Source organism: Lissotriton helveticus, chromosome 7 (assembly GCF_964261635.1).
Source record: "Lissotriton helveticus chromosome 7, aLisHel1.1, whole genome shotgun sequence".
Classification (NCBI taxonomy): Eukaryota; Metazoa; Chordata; class Amphibia; order Caudata; family Salamandridae; genus Lissotriton; species Lissotriton helveticus.
This window is the reverse complement of record NC_136068.1, coordinates 986,064,215-986,086,857: the sequence shown is the minus strand read 5'-3', so window position 1 is coordinate 986,086,857 and position 22,643 is coordinate 986,064,215. Positions and strand designations below refer to the sequence as shown.

Below are 22,643 nucleotides of genomic sequence, written 5' to 3'. Positions count from 1 at the left end.
TTTACGATTGAAAAGGAGGCTTCTTAGTCCCTCCTTGTTACCGCCCTGTCCACTTTTGGCCCCGCCCACCTGGACTGGATCGTGTACTCGCGGAGTTACACGCTCTCCTTTATAAGTCTTGAAGCACTCTTTCTTTGTCATTTTAAGTGCAGGCCTCCTCGGTCGCGCATGTTTTAATATGCCTTGCTTTCTTTTTCTTCGAGTGCTTTGTAATGGCCAGTAGTTCATCCTTGTATAGCTCCTGCCTGCTGTCTGCGCGGACGTGTGCAGTGAGCTTGGCTTTAGCGTGCCTCACAGCTAAGTAAGGGCAGGAAGCTAACTAGAGAGCTCCACTCTGAAAACTGCCTTCACAAAGGTCTGTACCATGGACATATCTCCACCCAGTAAGGCTGCTATTTTACGATGTTTCACTATAGAGCCTCTCTCACAGCACAGGCTGTTTAATCTGATGTCTTGATCCCTCCTCAAAACACTGAGGTGCGCAGACCAGGGATGCTGCTATCACCGTAGCTAATGTCTCCTTACTATCAACACAGTAAAGACCTGTGAGAACAAGAAACAGAACCGTCTGCCAGTGAAATCGATATTGTACTTAAACAGAGCACCTAGATTGCGTACTGTGCACAAATACTATAATTAAAAACGAATCAGAGAGAGCGTGATCAGTTAGCATAAAATTAAAATGACGCTGATATCTGCTTGTTTGTGTGTGCTTCATTGCTGCACAGCTGGTGTGTTTGTGATGGCAGGAAGCCCTGCTCGTGCTCCCTGACACCTTTGCCAATGAGAGGGTGCCTCTGGCAGACATGGCCTCCACAGACAGCCCTGCTGTGGGAATATCCCCTCAGTAATGCTTTGGTTTCACAATGTTTAACTATACAGCCAGTTACTCGGGCTATCTAACCCAATGTTTTGAGCCATTCGCAAATACACTGAAGTGCGCGGACCAGGGATGCTGCTTGTCCCAAATTGGTGTCTCTTGACCACCGACAAAGCTAAGCTCCATGCAAACAGGGCAGAACATAGTCCACCTGTTTTGCCCAAGAAAATCAGTACTGTAGATAAACAAGCATTTGCAATGCAATAGGTCTCGCATTTGCGAGAGTTTGAGCTATTGGCATTGTAAATGGCAATGTCTTTTATTTGTGTTTTGAAAACCTGCAAGCAGTGCATAAACATGCACTTTGTACTTATAGTCGTTGCTTACGGAAAGCAAGACTGGCAGTAACTGCACATCTTTTTCTGCCAGCCTTCCTTCTCGTAAGCAAGGACTATAAGTACAAAGTGCATGTTTAGGCATTGCGTGCAGGTTTTCAAAACACATAAATATAAGACCTTGCCATTCACAATGCCAATAGCTCAAATGCTCTTAAAGGCGAGACCTATTGCAAATGCTTCTTCACTTATGTTACCAGTTCTGTACACATGGTCTGATTTGGATTTGTCCTGGTTTCTTATAGCCGAGGTTCGTGCTAGTTGAGACTGAGGAGTCTTGTGATGTTCTCACCTGCATTTTTGTTTTTTATTCTTGCAGATCTATTTCCACTGCAGTGCTTCTGTGTGTTTCCCTTCTTTACTGGAGTCCTGCTTGACTACCTGCCCAACATTCCTCAGGAGTAAGATTTGCTTCTCATGACAGTGACGCATGGTTTGAGTTTACATTGTGATACTTGGCATTTTATTCTCTCTTCTATTGGTCTAAATTGTCCACTTTAGTTACTAAGTCATCTCCCTGCACGCAGACCAGTACTTTGTGTCCTACACTGGTTTCTACTTTGACATAAACTAATCATCGATTCCAAGATCCAGTGAACAGCCCCACCTACCGCCCAAGTGGTCTGACTTCATAATTTATTCACAGAGAGGAGAATGACTGAAGCGTTGGACAAGGACCAGAAGACTCTTGTGACTGCGGAGGGGCCGGTCTATTTTAAATTTGAAGAGGACAAGGCTTCAGTTGTACTAGGAGGTATGGTTGCCTGTGTGGAGCACTGACCTCTGTTCCATTTCCACTTTGCAGACATGCTCTCGTTATTTACTTTTGTTCTGAAGACAAGCTTGTATAAATCTAGGGAACTGATGAAGGTTTTAAAAGCCGATTGTGCTTCCCCCAGTCTTCAGTGTTATAGGTTCCACAAGCCAATAACATCCAGCTCACAAATTTGGCACAGTGTAGCTAAATATTTCTTCCTACTCTTGTATATTGCAGACCAGAAGCATTAACCGTTGAGGGTAAAAACTATCTACGCTTCTGATTTGAGTTAATCTCAGACGGTCAGTCTTAAACTGGTTGAGCTGCACAGGAGTAAGTTGCCTTACAGTTGTCTCATTATACCTAGCCTAAGCCGTATAAGTACTTTGTGGGATTTGAGGCAAGAAAGACATGCCTTCTTTATAGAAGTGTACACATCTGTTTGGAATTCTGCCTATACTCTGGCGAAGTGTGGGGGTGGGGGAACCGTCAAATGAAACCATTTTATTTGTTGGTGGTTAGCCATCTATAACATGTGTTTTCTTCTTCATCCTCAGACTCTCATATCGCGGCGCAATCCATGCTTCCAAAATTGAGGCGAGGAGCAGTGGTTGTCATGGGTCTTCTTTGTGTTGCTGTAAGCATTGGACTGTGGAAATACCGGAGGAATCTCCACTCTAGGAGCTGCAAATGTGTAGCAGGCAAATAAATCTGGTGTCTGTTCAATGTGTGAAGCCCTTCTTCTTTGTGTGATGTCTTCTACAACCTCTGCATTGATTTTGAATTGTTTCAATTCCATTATTGCACTACTTGATAGTTAACTTGAGAAAATGCTGCCCACCTTGCGTGTAGTGAGGGATGGGTCTGGAGAGTAATACACGTGAAACCAGGCTTCTGTTTCCCAGTATCCTGGTGAGTGGGAAGCCAGGAGCAGAGGTGAGAGCCTTATACACAGGCTGGAGCTGCCACGCCTAAGATAGCACCCAAGGGCCAATAACCCCACAAGTAAGGGCCCAGCATCTCTTATTCCCTGGATAGTAATTGTTGAAAGGTAGTCACCACATTCTGGGACATAAATTGTGTGGCTTTGTCAGTCTGTGATGACCGACCCAATGGGCAACCTTTCCAACACCCACTCTAGACTTCACAATCTGCGAGCCTACTGGAGGTTAGTTGTTCCCTACATCTGGATTTTCTTCAGCAGCTTGAACCTCTGTTGATCTAAAGTACTTTCACTGCACCGAATTCCCATCAAAAGATTAGGCTATGATTGACAGGTGAACTATAGTATGGTTATATACATGTAATTGTTATCGTGAACCCCGTAGGGGTGGGTGCTGTCTGGTAGATCCTCCCTGGTAAGGTTGATCTAGCCATCCTATGGGTGGGAGGGGGTGTCTGTCTCATGTCTTTGTTTGAAGGAGAGGTCTGCGGTGTGACTAGTCAGAGATGTTTACTTCCCTGTATGACATGACTGGCGAGTGTCCACGTATGATTCTCTTTTCTTTGGGGGTACAAGACTGGGTCCATGCAGCATTTGCTTAGTTCATTGTGTGCAGGACTGTTGCAATCTACTGGTGGGAAGGCCTCTGCGAGAGTGGCATTGCCACCACAATTTCCCGTGTCCTAGGCTGTGCTCCAACAACTTGGTCTCTTGCTGTACCAGTCTGCGTTAAATGTACTTCTGAGTACGACCAGTTGTGTCTAGTCTGCTACAGATCAACTTGTAAAAGAGACTAAAGGGACAAGATTCAGAAAAATACTTTTGAATACTTTAAAATAAAGTTGAATATTAGTTGGCACAGGTGTCTGGCCTACCTCCACATGTTAGATAAATCCTGCCCCTTAGGTCATTAGCAAGGCTATCGAGGAGAAACTTTTCTTCAGTGAATGGAAGACATACACTGGGGGACAGCACCGTTACAGGGTGCTGTTTGACCTCTGAACTGGACAGACCTTGTTCTGTCCAGAAGTGCAGGAGAGTTGCTCGTAACTGGCTTTCTGGAAATCCTACACAGGTCCGAGCTGACTCAAACAATCTGCAGAAAGGAAACCTCAACGCATTCAACATCCCAGGAACTACAAGATCCTGCTCCCTGGCCAGCGTGGATACAAGAGTGAAGGTCACTTTGGTTGTGGCGCTGCAGAGTTGTGTGTTTTAAAAAAAAATGTGTTTTGTATCCTTTCCACTGATCCAGCACACAGTACCACTAGGTTATTCCAATCAGGCTTTTCTGCCAGAGCGGGACCTATAGTGCTTTTCATCGACAAACTCCAAGCGTGGGAATGAGGGCTGTTGGCTGATGCTTGTGGTATATTCTGGAACAGTGTGTTCCATCTGCCTAGCTGCTATAGTTCTTGCTGCTATGTACTTCATAGAAACAGCAGACTGACTGAGACTGGTGTTACCCATGCTGTTATTCAGCCGACGTGAAGAAGCAGGAAACCTTGGGTGGCCTGCTTGAGAATATGCACCATTGCAGGCGGCATGAGGCCAGCATAGGAGACGTCGTTGTGGGGCCTCTCAGTTGATCCTCCATTACCAATGTGAGACCCTGTACCCAGAATCTTAACCTCGTCAAAAGTGACCATCACTTAGGATAAGGCTGGTGTGTGTTACCCTGCTGAACCATAGGTTAGAGGCCCATCACATGCTGTGACCTACAGCACCACACCTCGCCCGAGCCATAGACCATGATCCAGCAGACGTTCATGTCTAATGTGAACAGCAATAAACACCTCTCCACTCTGGAGCTTCCGTAGCCCACACCCAGACCAGTGTGGCATCGAAGAACTGGATCCCGCAACTACCTCCCTGCAGCATGTCATCAGCGCGAGTGGAGTTCCTGCCTTTTGTGAAGAAGCGGACACACAGTTGGGGACTCACCTACTGGTACAAAACAGTGCAGCTCTGATTGCAATCCTCTGCCTCTTCTACTCACAAACTGTCGTGCTAACTCACTTGAAAAGGTCACCTCCTACCTAAAGGTAATTGAGCAGCAGGACAAATACACATCCTGGTGGTGGAAACAAAACACGGGTTTAGAAAGGTCCAGCTTCTACCTACTCCTTCCTGTTAGGCCAAAGGAAGCCATACTTTTGAGCAATGGTTCGTGATATTAGCCCCGTATATGCTGCAGAGTGTTGCCATAGGGGGCGAGCTGTGGCGGGTCATAGCTGTGATACTAGCCAAGATGGTCACCCTGCATGTGCGAGGACGAGAGACCAAGTGCTTGGTGAGTTGTGGTGCTGACAATTTCTGTGATCTCATCAGAAGGTCTAGGGGGAAGGGGGAGGGGGGGTGGTAAGTGGCCTGTGTAATTCTGAAAGATTCACATAAACGGGAACCATGCAAATGACCAGAACACTAGCAGCTATTGTTTGCAGATCTTCCATTTTGTCACTTTTTTTTTAATAAGTAAAAAAAAAGTGTAATTGTGTCCAAAATCAAGATCTAGCATTAAGTACATATCTGCAATTACCCGGTCTTTTTGCGTAATTTTATCAGAAAATGTGTGTAATCGCACAAAAGCAAATTATGCTACTCTCGCACACTTCTAGGGTTGATGACATTTCAACTACCATAATGATTTTAATGAAGGAAGCCTGTGCTTTTGTGACATGGATCTCGTCATCTTTATCAATAACTCACTTAGAAGCCTCAGCTGCATTCTTTTCTTTATTCACTTACACTGTTATGTCCAATCAAAATCTCGTTCATCGGTCTATCCAGCACCACCAGTGTATCTATTTTATCTCTTGACGAGGGCTGCAAAACTATGTGCCACTTTAGGACAACTTAAAATCTCTGGATAGTCTCTAGGGCGGGTGTGTGTTTTTTTTGCTTTGTTTAAATCCAGGACCAGTTTTGATATTCCATCCGAATGTAAGGATAGTCTCCTACCCAGTATTCCTCCACTGTAACCTCTGCACTTCCTGCGTACACAGGGCTTGTATAAACAACTGGCCCTTCAAGAGTTTCCAGAAATGCATGTGGTTGCTGTGCGGCTCATCCACTAATGACTCTCTGCTATAAAAATTAAATCAAGATCCCCAGCTGATCCGTTGGAACCCCATCAGCTTCTACAATTCCTACCCCAACTCCTACCCATGCTAGGCGAACTGATAATCTTATCCCTAGCAACAGCAGTCATACCAGCCTCATAGAAGAAAGCCAAGGTTATTCCTTTGCTAAAAAATCCTACCTTGGATGCCTCCAAACCAGAAAGCTTCCGCCCGATCTCGCTACTTCCTTTTGTGGCTAAAGTCAGAGTCTCACATCAACCCAATTCTGATCAAATTTATAGAATCCAACAATATTCTGGACCCTGCACAGAATTGTTTTAGACATGGCCGCATCACTGAATCAGCTCTGCTGGCAGTGACTGAACATCTGCGGAGTTCATTAGATGAGGGCCATACCTCTGCCTTGATTCTTCTCGACCTTAGTGCTGTTTGACACTTATCTCTTAAAATCCACGTCCAACGTTTATAAGAGATTGGCTTAGGTGACACCGCTCTCAACTGGTTTGTATCCTTTATCAGGCAAATCCTTTCAAGTGATCTCACCTCCTTATTGCTCCCAGAATCAGCTCGTTCAGCATGTGATTCCACAGGGCTCGGCCCTGAGCCCAACATTATTTAATATCTACGTTCAACCCCTGGCGGGAGTTGCAAAAACCAGGGGCCTCTCCATGGTCCCACACACTGATGATACTCTGCTCGTGCTTTCTTTATACAACTCCTCTGACCAACGCATTGCCAAGTTCCAAAGCTACATGATGGACATTGTGGAATGGATGACAGCCAACTATCTTCAGCTGAATGCAAGCAAATTCGAGATTCTTCTCATAGGAGGGGACATGCATCTTTGGAGGGGTCAATGGTGGCCTGCCGAGATGGGAGCTACCCTCACACCCAAGGAAACCGTAAAAAGCCTGTGCGTTTGGTTAGACTGTGCACTTAATTTTCAGGCACAGACAAAATCAGTGGCTGGCAGATGCTTTGGAGCCCTGCGCGGTCTGAAGCCACTGCTCAGGTTCTTCGATGATCAAACACGCCAGACCATTATCCAGACTACTATCCTTTCTAGAATGGATTATTGCAAATCTCTGTACCTGGGTGCTAATAAAGCAGACATCAATCTCCTTCAGGGGGTGCAGGACTTCACGGCACGTACCCTCTTCACCCTTCCTATTCTTGTCCTACTTCCAAAATCATATGTAAGCTGCACTGGCTTCTGGTAGAAAGGAGAATTCAATTCAAGTCCTTGTGTATCTCTCACAGAATTTTCTATGCCCAAGCTCCTCTCTCTCGTTTTAGGCAATCTTCTCATCCCCAATGTACTAGTATGCACCCTCCGCACCTCTAATCAACATTAGTTACGTGTTCCCCTTTTTAGATGAGCTTGAGCAGGAGGCTGGTTATTCCGGGTTTTAGCTTCCTCACTCTGGAATGCTCTCCCAAGCCCTATCAGGAGCATCCAGGATAGTTGGGTTTTCAGTAGGCAGGTAAGACCTGGCTCTTCCCTGAATAATCATCTGCTTCACTCCCTTTCTTTATTTGGTATCTTCAGATCTAGTGCAGGGACGCCCAGCCGATGGGGCAGCCATGCGCTCTACTAATCTGATAACATAACGCAGAGGAGCGTGGCCCCACTGCTCAGCAAGCAGTTAAAAAAAAAAAAAAGGCAAGCTATTATCATTTTCTTTGTGGGTCTCGGATCCGGGTGGGACTAGGCTCCCTGCTGTAAGAGCAGAGTGAGGAGTGGTTTGCACTCTAAGTGCGCATGATGGTTTGGCCAGCCCTCTTGGGCTGGGCAAACCATCATGTGCACTTAGCATGTTCTCCACTGGGCTGTGTTGCACAGCCCAGTGGAGAACATGCCCACGCTACCAGGCACTACCTGAGTGGCCTGTTTGGCTGCTTGGACCAATCGCGACGCTGCTGATGCAGTGTTTTGATTGGCTGGGAGAGGCAGGGAGCCTGGGTGATTCCAAGTCTGCGATGATTTAATCCCCTGCCCTCACCAACCCCATTCCAAGGCAGCCGCCACTTGGTAGTCAGCATTTTACCCACATGGTTTGGGTTTGAATTCCTAAGTCTCAGACATTGAAGCCCTAATGCACCGGCCTACAAAAAGGCAAAATTACACATCAGAGTTTATCTGGGCAGAAGGCTTCTCGAATCTTTTCATTTTTTCTAATGTCTTAAGAAGAGATCCACATTTTTTTTTTATTGCGACTGTACCTGGAGGCAGTGGAGCACTCTTCAGGCTGCTTTCACATGGTCCCTGTTCCAAAGGCTCTGCTGTGTTCTTCTGGGTACCTCATTTTTTTAACCCAGCGCCATTTCTAAACACAAACTCTGCGCATAGGAGTTTTTAGTAAAACAATGAAAAACATTCTTGAATTGGACATTGTGTGAACACAATGTGTGGGAGACTCGAAGTAGTATTGTTTCCATGGTAAAGGTACTGAATGGGTGGAGCAACCTTTCCACAATAGTGGTGTGGTGCAGGCAAACAGTAAATTGCGCCTAGAAAGGAAATGGGATCGAAGTAGTAAGTTGACAAGACTGGGAAACAGTACAGATGGAAGTAGTGTAGGACTAGGCTAGAGTAGACCAGTTTTAATCTTTTTAGGTCGAGTCTAGGCAGCGCATGCGCTGTCTTTGACATGCTGTATTCAGTTGGGGTTTGCAGCTACCCTACAGATTCTAATTGGCTGTTGTCAGTGTTCTTTAAAAAAAAAAAAAAATAGTTCCTGCTTGTCACAACTTTTTCCTCCATTGTGGACTATGATGGATCACCCCTATGATTTGTATCCTTTCACTTTCGTCTATTTCTGGTTGTGTATGTGCACTACTTTTTTCGTTTATTTCAGCCACCATTGTTTGGAAGGTTCCCAATTGTCTCTTTACTGTTCATGCTCCGTGAACCGCTTTCGTCACATTTGCTATTTTCCGAGGGCACCTTTTCTGTCCACCAAAACACACCCTCATCACTGCTTGCCTCCCCTAGTTTCTTGTTATTTTTGTGTGAAAGACCTAGACTAACGCAAACTGAGAATGAAACAGTAATGTGCTGCCTGACATAACAATGGCTGCCACTAGGGACACTATTACACTAACATGCGTCTATATTAACTTGTCACCGTCTCCGACTTTCGCCTGCGTAATTGAATTTGTCATTTTCTGCAGCATGTGTCTATATTTTAACTAGTTGCCATCTCCGAATTTCGGGGGGTGGTTAGCCATTCATCCAAGATGGCGGACGCACTCAAGTGAGGCTCTGCAGCTTTGCCCGATTATCTGTCTAAACCCATAAGCCTACAATGCCATCTGCACATCCTGTTACATCCCAAAGGTACCAAACACCACGGGAGCAGTGTGGCACTAACTGCATGCTAGGAGACGGTGTGCTGCCGGAGAATAGCTGACACATTCAGACCCGCATGGTGGACCGGTGGATGTGCTGCTAAAGTGGACTGTGCTTGGGGGAGAGGTGGCGCATTCCGGGGCCCAGGCGGAAGCATAACTGTGCAGGCTTCCAAATCCGTTGGCTCCTGATCGGTAAGTGCCGGAGGCAGGGCAGTGGTCCGCGGAGCACCGGATGCCTTGCCAGATCTCACCCTGCTACTGCTGGTGGTGGGCGTGCAGGAGACCAACACGTAGACCCAGACGGACCAGGAGAGTCGCCTGGCTGCTCACGGGTGCCGGCTGTGGGACTGCAGGGGCCTGTGCGGCAAGCTGTGGGTCGGGAGGCCGGGATTGAAACAACTCCCCACCAAACAAAGGGAAGGCGGATGATCGCGCACAGCTGAAGCCAGGGGGTCTTGTCGGGCCCAGGCTTGCGGCTCCTGAAGTGCGCATGGGACAATGACAACACCACCAGATATAGAGGCACGTGCAATGCCACCGGGCGGGAGCACGGCAGCGAAAAGTATGGCAGGGGCCTTAGAGCTGGGCCTCCTTGCTGGAGATCGCGGTGGGACTGTCGCACGGAGTGGGATTCTTTGAGGCCGGCCTCATGCGACCCCAGGCACTAATGTATGTGGCAATCCTCATTAGAGCATGGCAGATGCTGCTGACACCCGACCAACCAAGACTTGGCAGCAAACGGGTGAGGAGAGGGGGCGGCTGCAGCAAAGACCCTGGGGTCTTATTGGGCCCAGGCCAAGCTATTGACTCCACCCACACAAATATGTCCTTGACATTTTAACTTGGCCTCATGCTGCGGGTGGAGCTGTGTCTGCTTCAGTGCACAATGCCATACTTTGTGTCGAAGAACAAGTAGGTGGTAGCTTGAGTGATAAGGTGTGTCCTTTTTAAAGTTCATGACCCAGAAGGGGGCCCGCCTCCCCCACTTTTGCAGTGTTTTTGAGGTATGTATGCAGTAATGTATGGATTCGTATGAGGCTTCAAACTTTATAATTAAAACGATCTTATCTGCTGTTTGCGACGCTATATCTGGCATGAGCCGCACATCTCCTTCAGATGGCCATATCTCAGAGGTGTGGTCATCACGGAGACTCTGGTCTGATGCTCCAGACAGTTTATGTTCATGGCTTCGGCTTTGGATCTTTGACGTGGTTTGTAAAGCCTCTCTCCTCTCCTGTAGGACCTGTTCTAGGTAGGGGCCTGCCTACAGGCATGGAGACTGATGCTCGTTTATGCTATCTCCTGCGGAGGACATGGCGCAGGTGGCCACCAGTGCTGCACACATCATTGGACCTCCTGGCCCGCACTAATCAATTAAACACCGTTCCTCCCTGTGACAAGGTAGCACATGTCTAAAAAAGGGAGACTTGCATTGCTGTGAGCTGGACCCCCTATGCATCCTAATTGCCATAGCTAGAAAATGGGCATAACCTGAGCTCAGCACTTTCCTAGGCACGAACGTCCAAGTGGATACTGAATGCGAGTGGGGCCTGGACCAGTTCCCCTTCAAAGTACAAGTAAGCATTTCGAGCAACGCATACAGGGCAATAAACCCATGTGGCATTGTTTAAATCCACAACTGCACTCCCATACTTGAAGTGACATCAACTGCAATCTGGGGGGGGTTTGCAGCACCCCCCCCCAACAATGCTTGGTGAAACAGACTAAGGCAACATGCAGACATTGCCTTTTTCCTGAAATACATTGGCAATGGGGAGACAACGTGCTGGGATGGGGCCTACTTCCCTGAAGTCTGCTAGTAGCACTCTGCCAGCTGAACTGGACCACGGGATGCTGGACACGGCAGTGACAGTTACACTGGAGTAAAAAATGGACTCCGTCATACAGGCAGTTGAGAAACTGGGAACCTCATTAACTCTGATGCACACCTCCCTCGACGGGTGCAGAGACCAGATCACCAGATTTTATGCTACTGCATGCGGACCACCAGAGGTTAGTGGAGAGGGTGCAGGAAACAAAATTTGAAGTTGTTGAAATTTGCCCCGCCACTAAAACTGCAGTAAAAGAAATGCAAGCATTAACAGTACACATGGAAGCAATGTAGTGTAGAGTGGAAGATGCGGAGGGGCATTCCTTCCGCAACGACATCTATGTTCTGGGCTTGCCTGAGGGCACAGAAGGGTCTGATGCAAAGTCCTACACTGAGCAATGTCTGAAATCTCTATTACCGGCTGAAGCACTCTCCCTTCACTTTGTGGTTGAGCGAGCCCACCGAGTACCAGTGGGCTGACCTCTTCCGGGAACTCCTCCCTGTCCCATCCTCTTCAGTCTCCTCAATTTCAAGGACCGAAACGCTGTGCTCTGCGATACTCGAAAATTGGGGGAGATAAAGGTAGACAATAAAGTGCTCTTCTTCCCAGATTATGCCCCGGTAGTACAAAACAGAAGGGGGAAATTCCTGACAGTCAAACAGTTACGTAAACTCTGTATACAATACTCCCTCCTAATCCTGGACCACCTCAGGGTGATCTCTGGATGATCCACTCGCATTTTCAACTCACTGGAGAACGCCTGGACCTGGCTGGGCACAATACAACATTTTCGTGCTCAATAGAACGTACGCAGGCCATTACTGGTCACCCGGGGCCTGCAGTGGAAAGCATAAACGAAACGAGCATCAGTCTCCATGCCTGTAGGCAGGCCCCTACCTAGAACAGGTCCTACAGGAAAGGCGAGAGCCCTTACAAACCACGTCAAAGATCCAGAGCTGAAGCCATGAACATAACTGTCTGGTGCATCAGACCAGAGTCTCCGTGTTGACCGCTCCTCTGCGATATGGCCATCTAAAGGAGACGTGCATCTGATGCCAGATATAGCTCCGCAAACAGCAGATAAGATTATTTGAATTCTAAAGTTTGAAGCCTCATATGAATCAATACATTACCGCATACATAGCTCTCAATCACAGCAATAGTGGGGGAGGATGGCCCCCCTATGGGTCATGAACTTTAAAAAGCACACACCTACCACGCAAGCTACCAACTACTTGTCCTTCGACACAAAGTATGGCATTGTGTGCTCATTACAACATCATACTAGGACCACTGCACGTTGTAATCTTTCCACCCACCCTTCCGTGGCTAACACATTTAGAGACACTGAAGTAGTTAGTTGGTAACTGCCGCTCTGCATAGCTCGGGCAGAAAGATGCTGTCCCTCTGCTCTCTCCCCGTTGAGACCCTCCTTTTTCTTTTTTTACCCTTCCTTAACTGTTTTCTGATATGGTACTTATTCTGATCATGCAAATGCAGATCCCATGGGTGCGGCCCCCACCTGCAACACCAGAAAGCACATTAACTCGCTCTCCCCAGTACACAGTGCAGTTCACTCACCAAAAGGCTCCCACTTTTGCAAAACATGTCCACCACTAACATAGTCACCTGGAACATGCTCCGGATGCACACACAATGCGCAGCAATAAAATCAATTCCTACCTCATACATCGGGCAGCACATATAGCTGTCCTGCAGGAGCCATATCTTGCACTATCAGAGGTCCATAGACTCTAACGCCAATGGTGGGGGAGGCTGTTCATCACGGACTACACCTCATACGCTAGGGGTACACTTATTTGGATAACACCCAGGGATCCCTTCATGGCAGACGAGACAGAAATTGATCCACATGCCATGGTTGACAGGGGGAGACTTCAATGCAGTGCTAGACACCGCGCTGGATAGGTTGTTCCGGCTGCTCCTGCAAACAGCAGCCACAACTAATGCCAGGGCATTGAGGGGATGGCTACACCACTGGCGTTTAGCTGATATTTGGAGGGCAAAGCATCCACAGGAACCGATTAACTCCTTCTACTCCCCTCCGCACACACTACATGTACGTTTTGTGGGGTCAGCGGACATGATCTCGGAGTGTCACCTCATAGATTACTTTGGAAGGGCACACTCTGATCACAGTCCCCATCTGTTGCAATTGAGTAGGCAAGACACCGGGCAAACCACATAACTCTGGTACCTACAACCAACAGCGCTCCAAGAGCCACCATTTCACGTATCATTGGGCACGGCCATCACCACCTACTTCAAGACCAATACCGGCTTGGTTGCTGACAAGAGAACAATATGGGAAGCGATCAAGGTAGAGATGAGAGGGCAATGTCTGGGCACAGGGTTGTGCATCCATAAACAATTAGACCAAGAGGTGACGCGTCTTAAACTCACTCCTACAATTGGAATCAAATGCAACTCAGGACCTAGAGAATATTCATAAACTTTCTGAAACTCGTCGTGAACATGTGGTGGTATTGGGGCAGTTACGATGCCTGAACTATGCTGCGTACTTAGTCCGTACCCATGCCACAACAGACCAGGCAGGATGCCTACTGGCATGGCTCATTTGGCAAGAGCAGGCACAGCACCCTGTCTAGGTGCTACGCTCAAGGACAGGAGATCTATTGACCACTCAACAAGACATACATTGGAAGTTTGTCGCACATTATATGATGCTGTATGAATATATAATGCACAGGGATCCGGAGGCGATTACAAGTCTTCTTTATCCCTCTGTCATTACCACCACTATCGCTTTCACAACGAGCAGAACTAGTAGGAACCAATCACTCTCTTAGATGTCCAAGCAACCATAAAGACATTAGCCTAAGGTAAAGCACCTGGCCCAGATGGCCTACCAGCTGTGTATTATACAGCATATGCACTGCTGCTGGCCCCACAACTACTAGCAGTATATGACAAGTCCCTAGAGATGTCTGCCCTACCGGCAACGCTCCCGGGATCCTTATTCGTGTTGCTTCCCAAACCAGACAGAAACCCTGAAATGCTGGGCTCATACCGGCCACTAGTGCTCCTAACTACGGATTACGAGATCCTGGCTAAAATATTGTTGGAGTGCATGACTCCACTGATGCACCACTTAGTGCATGTCAACCAAAACTGTTTCATACGCCGGTATGAAACAGTTTTGGTTGACATGCACACATTCCTAAACATATGCCATCTCTTACGAGTAGTGGAGTACTCTAGGACATGCTGCCCGCACTCTGGATGCTTAGTGTTGGTTCTAGAAAAGGTGTTCGACATGCTAGAATGGAATATCTATTTACTGTTAACTCCAGATTTGGGCTGGGAGCCCACTTCATTAGCCTATTCAAACTACTCTATGCTCTCCTCACAGCCAGAGTAAAAACCGGGCCTTATGTATCAGACCCTATACCTATTGGTCGTGGCATTAGACAAGGGGGCCTGCTGTGAGAAGTTGACCTGGCATTTGCTGTCCACTAGTTATAGTGGGCACCCTGTACCAGTCCAAACAACCCTTATTGATGATAGGTTTAAAGACAACCTTTATTGAAAGCTCTCCTAGTGGTAGCTATGGAGAGCAGCCTTCAGGCTGTCTTGAAGGAGTGTAAAGCAGCTTGGTTTACCAGATTATAACCTCTTGAATTACTAAATGAAAGGAGAACAACACAAGGTATATATAAAATATATGTATTTCTTTCTAAACACTCACTACTAATCTCTTTATGAGATTAGAGTCCAAGATACACAATAACACAGTTCTCAAACGACTAAATAGCACAATATACAATGGGCCCCAGGGGGGACCAAACCATATATTAAGAAAGTGGTATAAGAACCACGACTTGACTAGACACCGGGTCTAGAGCCTGTAGAATCGCTGGGACCCCAAGGAATCACCCACGGTAGTGACACAGGGGACCCACGGGGGACGTGTGCAGTGTGAGAACACAGCCGCGAGCTCCGTTAACTTCTATGGGGAAAGTCGGGGTTGGAATTTTAGAAGTTAAGGGACATTAGGAGAGGACTTTGAGGAAACCCCTTTAGACTTCAGGGGTTCTAGAGCCAACACCCACGGGAGCAGCGTAGTACTAATTACCTCACCCAGGGAATCCGGTGTGTAGGTGTCAAATAGTGTCTGGAATCGTCATTGATTTCAATGGCGATCTGCTGCAAAGTGATGCTGCCGTGAAGAAGGAAAGTGTCTGGTGTGATCCAAGCCTGGATGAAAGATCGGAAGAACCTGAAAGCAGAGGGGACAGAGTATGGGTCACTTGCCAGTGACCAGGGGCACGATAGACGAATGCCCACTGATATCAGATGCTTCAGGTGCGAAGAGGTGAAGATTGACTCTGCAGCCACGAGGACCAGGAGGCATTGATGATAACCAGGAGCTGGATATGAGCTGTACCACAAAGTATGTCGAGTTCTGCGGTGTCGTGCTCGGATTGAATACAACAAGCCTTGGCAAGAGCAACCCACGCAGGAAGAGAAAAGACACGTTGGTGCGGACCAGCAAGGTCTGGGGGACTCCCCAAGTGGTGGAGACTCAGGGCACGTCTGGAGAAACCAGGGAAGCCCAATCAGAGCTAAAGTTGTCCTCACAGGGACCCACCAGTACGGACTAGGGATTGCGAAGGGACCTCGAGAGAAAACACAAAGGGCCAGCTCACGGAACACTCGTGGAGTGTAGGCTGCCAATCTTTGGTTGAAATGCTACTCTGGTATGGGCTACAAGTAACTCAAAGCTCAGCTTCAGAGGTTGCCTCAAAGGTGATGCTTCTGCAAATGGTCACGGTGTCCAGGGGTTCAGGTTGCACGGTCTTTCCACGAGGGATACGGGCCTCAAAATTGCTGAGTGCACAGATCAACCTCAGAAACTACGGAAACCCACCTCCTGTGTTGCAGAATTCTTCGGAGTCCGGCGGGAGCTTCGGAGATGCAAACCGGTCAGATGCGTCTTAGGTGCCTGCCTTGCAGGGGAGTAACACCTTTACTCCAAGGGAGATTCTTCAGTCATCTAGCGCCTTGTAGAACGTCGAAGTTCTAGGATTCTGTATTAGAGTTTCGTCCTGGTAAATCTAAAGTCCTGTAACCAGGGGTTCCTATCTTATCCCCAAGGAAAGGGTGGGACAAACTCTAGAGACGCACCTATGAGCTAATAGCCTCTGCAACCGGTTTGAGCTGGACTATGCACAGGGACACCAAATGTTCCCCCCGTGCAAACTTCAAAGCATTCTTGGAGTGCACCCACCCAGCCCCAATACACTTAAGCCTGTCTGGGAGGTGGTTACACCTCCCTGTGACAGGAAACCTATTGTCCAGGCCTCCCCTGCTGGAGTTTCGTCCAGCAGCAGGAGGGCAGACACGTGTCTGTGGCTGGCAGCATCCATTTTGTGATGCCAGGGCTCTGTTAGCTGGTACCGAGTATACCGGTGCTGTCATGTCTCTCCCTCTAAAAGGGTTGGATCATACTCCCACACCAGTTACTGGTGTGGGGGTATGATTCCAAAGTGTTTGACAGCACACACCACATGTTTCCATGCAGCCATCCCAAAGTTAGCATTTACCGCGAGGTTATAATGCACTTAAGAGTATATGGTTCGTCTGTATCACAAACAACCTCGGAATAAAGGTTTCCGAAAGCTGCAGAGGGGCTCTGCTTATGCATGGGAACCCTATCACATGAAACCCAGCACCCTGCCTTCAGGATTGTTAAGGCCTGCCATAGGGGTGACTGCTGGGTTTACATGTGCAGTGATATAGGGAGATATAGTGAACCTAGATCTCAGTAAGGGGTGTATACACCAACTTACCCAGGCTGTAGAAGCAGACCTGTGGTGTCATTTTGGAAGGCTTCCCAGGGGTGGCACGATACATGCTTCAGCTACTGGTAGGCCTCTGGTGTACCTATGCCCGGGGTACATAGTATGCCATAGTCTAGGGACTCAAAAGGGCACCCCAGAATCCGATCAATTTAGAGAGGAAGCATCTAGGCTGGGGTCCTGGTTAGCAGGGCCCCAGCCCGACTAAAGTCGAAAAACAGTGAAACATCAGCAAAAAGTTAGGGAACTTTAAGAAGCAGATCCTACTCTCCTACACCTGCTGTCCCCATTACTATTCTCCCTGGCCAATGAGCTTTGGCAGAAGCCCTTTGCTGCGGAGGTGAGGACTGGGGAATTCCACTAGTTGATACAACACATGTGGTTTCTGTTATAAATAGAAGTCCTTGAGCCGGGTGTATAATTATGGTTCCTTTATTAAAGTTAAGTTGCAGGTCAAGTCATCAAGATGGAAAGATGAAAGTATAGAGAAGACCCACCAGGAGTGACCTCTTGTCACACAGCCTGCCTGGTGCCAACTGCCAGTAGAGACCAGGGCAAGCCCCCAACACTCCATGATGTCACCAAAGATTCTAGTGGTGTCATCAGGTGAGTGACAATGAAAACCCACAGACAGAAAAGAGGCAGGCTAAATATAACCGTTTCATTATATGCTGTCAACCTACAACTCCATCTATGAGAAATGAGGCCCCTGTGATAAAATCGCGGAGTCACTATCTGACTTTGTGTCGCATTCTGGCCTACAAGTAAATTGGATGAAGTCCTGCTTATACCCTTTCCAAGAAACCATCGACAACCAACATTGGTGGTCAATGACATACAGGTGCTCTGGCAACCGACTGTGTTCCGATATTTAGGGGTCCGGATTTATCACCAGCCAGGCAACCTACTGGATGGTAACCTCATGCGCGCTATCAGCACAAAATCGAAAATGCCTTTCTAAGGCACTCCCCCTAACTGTAATGGGTTGTATAGCACTCCTTAAGATGGCGGTGCTCCCACACCTCTTATAGTATTTCACCAATATGACACTTTATGTTGGACTTATAGTTTTCAGTTTGCTTGAGCGTGCCATGTGCGACTATCTGGCAGGGAACGTGCTGCCGAATAGTACGATCTAAGCTGTATTTGTGCACAGATCGGGGGGCTGGCTGTGCCCAACATGGAGCATTACCTGGCAGCGCAACTCCAATGGGTCGGAGGAACATGCCTGACAGACACGGCCACCCAGCTGCCAGGTGACACACACTCGTCCGTCCTAAGTCTGTTCCACCCAGGACGGAAGGGGACAATCTCTACTCAATTGCTGCAGGGAGTGGCTTACAGATGCTTCTGCCTATGTTTGCGCATCACGCGACACACAGTTCCATACTCGCCTTCTCTACCCATTCAGAGCATGCCTAAAGGAGCGTGGGCCGTCGCTGCTGGAGAGTTAGCTACCTGGGGGGAGGCAAGAATACAAACTATGGGAGACTTGTACTGTGATGGCCAATTGGTGCCCTTCAACACATGGGCCGACGAGGATGGTCTGCCGAGGGGCCAATTCCTACTGTATAGCTCGCTAACCTTGGTGATGCGGTCGCTATGGGAAGACATAGCATATGAGCATACAACACACCTCCGCATTCAAAAGCTGCACGAACTAGGAATGGGGAGACATATCACCAAATGGTTTGCAGACTAATCAAGGGCACATACAACACAACCACTAACATCTCTTAGACAATGTTGGGACATTGATCTACTAGGACCATGCTATAATCATTCATATTGGAGAGACCTATGTGCATCCCTACAAATGCTAGGTTTCCTTGTGCAATACTATATAGTCCAAAGAGCGTACCTGACACCAACCAAAATTAATAAATACTTTCGGGCGCGCAGACTCTGGTTGCCCCAGATGTACTCGTGTAGCTGCAGACTTGTTGCACATGCTGTGGAACTGTGGGACTCTCACCACCTAATGGGAAATGTTAATTAACTACCTGTTGAACTGCACTGAATGAGAGTTGGATGCTTCCTGGGAGGTATGCCTCCTAGGCCTCTACCGCAGATCTAAGAAACATAAAACAACGTCTAGGGCGATAGACTTTGGGTTAATCACGGCTAAACGCCTGATCACCAAACGCTGGAAAAACCCTGACCCCCTCTGACCCCGATAGCCTGGTTTCACTCACTCACTACCTGGGTGCAGGCGGAGAGTGTGGCTCTCCGAGGGGCCACCATGGTGATCCGTAAGAACCCGATGGTGGCTGCACGGGATGCAATTCTCCTAGACTTCCGAAAGGCTTGGCATTCAATAATAGAGCCCCGGGCATCTTCCATAAGCGAAGTAGACATAAGATGTAATGAGCTGGGCACATGATTTATCGAATCACCAAAGTGCGCTGTAAGTGCTGGGGAGTGACAGATTAGTAAAGTTGGCCAAAAGTTAATAGAGTTTACCCCGCTGACCTCCCCCTCCTGACCACACATCATAGGACAGACGCAACACTATTAACACCCGAAAGTAATGTCAAACATGATGGATATGTCAAGCAAATATATTTGTCGAGGTGGATATACTGTTTGGCCAAATGCCACAAATAACACATGTGATGCTTTTGATTTTTCATGACTTTCCAATTTATTATGCAAATGTGATGGAACTATGTAATCTGTCGGAGTGTAAACATGCGTGTTGCTCCCCTCCGCTCCATTGTTTAAGTCAAAATTCAATAAACAAATTTAAACAAACAAAATGTGATGCTGGGCTTGCCCAGGATGCGCTGTGCCAGTGATACTTATTGAGGTGTAGATATGTGCCGTGAGTGCTCGCACTGTCACTCTGTGCTGTTACTTGAGTGCCTGCAGAAAATATGGGCCATTCGACATTCCGCTGTTTTTCAAGTGAGGTACGAATGGGTGAGGCTTGAGTGCAACAAGCGGTCTCTTTAAAAACGATGACTTTGGGTGACCACGTGAGATAGTGTTTTAGTTGTTAGCCTGGATTTGTGACTGTTTCAATAACACGTCCATTTCCTTGGAAGAACTGCACAGGTGTGTGTAGTGTTGTCTAATTGAGCGGCCGTGAGGTGGGGATGTAAGAGGGCGTTCATTTGACACCGATTCAGGTGAGGCTGTATACGCAATGCGGGGAGCTAGACTGAAATGGAACTTGTGTGGTAGTGTAGGTGGGAATTATTAACTTTCAGTGGAGTGTTTTGGTGAGTTCAATAGTTGTAAAGCTAGATGTGGGATTGGCACATATGGGGTGTTTTTCTTGCGTACCCATCAGTGGCAGAATGACGTTTTGTGGAGAAGCGTGGCTCAGTGGTTAGAGGCGGCAGAACCGGAAGCTGAGATCGACTGTGGACCAGGGTTCGATTCCTCGTCTCGGCGGGTCTCGGGCTCAAAATTCCACGGACTCGACAATTCTCGCTCTGGTGCCTACTCAACTCTCACACTCTGCGACTCTGGGCAATAGCTTGCTTAATCTCCACTACGGCCCCTCGCGGCGGGATGCCTGGCTTTCACCTTGCGGATACCCTGCCGGGGTTTCTCACAGGGGAATACCAGGACGGGTTCCCTAAGCAAGCGCCGGGACGCTTACGGGCAGCTGTGCGCTTTACAAGTCCAACACATTTACATTTACATTTACGTTTTAAGGCTCGCAATCTTGATCTCATCAAGCGGAATCACAATGGGTTGGAGCATGCATTGTATGCGTTTGGCACATTATGGAGGGAACAAGCGGGACGGGTACCCATCACTGTGGCTATAAAAAGGTAGCCTGACTTTATTGTATGATGCACCAATTTCCAAAAACAAGTCCCTAGTGTGGCATGATATAACCTGGTTTTCAGCAAAGTGCTCTGACACGTTTCTTTACTTTGTATGAAAAGACAACTGTCCCGGGACAGTTAATTCCAGCAGTGGAAGTGTTTCGGCTGAAGAGTCAGGCAGGGAGTCTCCTGTGCTCTCATCCTGAGGGAGGCTCAGACAGCTAAGCAAGCCTTCTTTGCAGGGTGCCTGCTTCCGTAAAAGAAATGTAAACGTGCACTACTGGTCAACCTGCAGGTCTAAAGGGTACTCTGAAGCCGGTATTCGCTTCAATTGATGGAATAACTTCCTGATCACACGTTTATACTTTTTTTAGAGCTATTGTAAGGAGCTACTAGCTAGGGTGTGAAGAGTGTGCTTTCAAAATATAGTTAAAAAAATTCACACTATGCACAATCTGTGTATTACTAAAATAAATCTTTTGGAAACTTTTTTAAATCCTAAATCATTTTGTGTATTTTGTAGCAGCCTACCTTATATTGTGAGTAATGCAAGTTTAAAATAACGACTTGCATGTTACCAGTTCGTTCTGTCACAGGCAACACTTGGACGTTGTAGCACTAAACCTACTCAAGTCAGACTAGACTAGACTTTAATTTGGTGGCTCTCTTGTGCAGTGCATTAACTAACAATGTCTGACGGTGCAATTCCCAGTGACTAACGTGACTCATTTAATTTTCTTTACAGGTGAGTGTTATATATGTAGTTACCTAAAGATGAAGGACAGCAGAAAATTACTGAATATTGTTTTTTTAGCTACTCCTTTGACAACTGCCTTCATAGATTTCTTTATGAATGCACGGCCCTTACCTGCTGCATGTTTGTGTATATATATATATATATATATATATATATTTGAACTAGTCTAACTCGTGGTGAATTTTGGAGCAACCCTTTCAGCTCATTTGTCAGAAGTGTTGTTTCTTACATATTCAGATATCGAAAGTCCAATTGAGGCAGAGAAAATCCTTCATTTCTCCTACGTCAGAACCTGCGCTTGGACTCAAAGAGCTGCTGCCTTCCCTCTCCAGAGTCCACGTCCATTACAGCAGGTTCACACAGAGCCTTCTTAGTAAAATGTGTGGCTCTTTTGTACACCATAGAGCAGAACTCTTGTGAGGCTTCGCATTGAATGGTGCCTAATTTAAGATCTGGGAGAGAAAAAAAGGTGCGTAAAGTCGCATTGCTTGCTTTTAAGTCGTCACGTGTTCCCTTTGGAACAGTCACTCTGAGTTGCTCAGCCGAATCGAGGAGGACACACTGCTACATGGTTTAGGCTCCGCGTGGAGGAAGCGCCCTTTACTTTTATTTCCTCCTCATTAGTGATGCGCTCACTGTATTCCTTTTTTAACCCCTTAAGTGCTGCTGTCGGCCGATGGACGTCGTGTGCTGCGCACGTCCAACGGTTGACGCGGCCCGCCTGTTTTTGAGGAAGTGCCGCACTGCCGCGAAGCCGCGGGCAACGGGTTAAAAAAATTATTTAATCTTTTATTACAGAATGACCATCAAGGTTTAGTAGAAAAGCAGCACCAGCCCTGTCGAAGGACTTTAATGAATGCCTGGTAGCAATAGGGCAGTATATTCTGGATGATTTTCCACAAGCTTTGCCTTTAATATGTAATGGATAACGTGCTGCATGGCTAAACACCTAGAAGGACCCAAGGGCGAGACCTATTGGCTATACCAATGCTTGTTCACTATTTTATTGATCCAACTTGCTGTGTGTAAGTGTAAAAAATAAAATCACAAGATTGAGCACAACAAACTAGATTCAAA

General features: G+C 47.3%; 1 protein-coding gene across 1 annotated transcript in view; it reads left to right on the top strand.

The window, feature by feature from the left end:
- LOC144767171 (zona pellucida sperm-binding protein 4-like) overlaps positions 1–2,693 on the top strand; it is an 89,053-nt gene extending 86,360 nt beyond the window's left edge. The window contains exons 10-12 of the mRNA XM_078650741.1: positions 1,535–1,616; positions 1,862–1,969; positions 2,530–2,693. Of these exons, the coding sequence (XP_078506867.1) occupies positions 1,535–1,616; positions 1,862–1,969; positions 2,530–2,681 (342 nt within the window). The 3' untranslated portion in view covers positions 2,682–2,693. The remainder of the gene's footprint in view (positions 1–1,534; positions 1,617–1,861; positions 1,970–2,529) is intronic.
- The last annotated feature ends 19,950 nt before the right edge of the window (positions 2,694–22,643 follow it).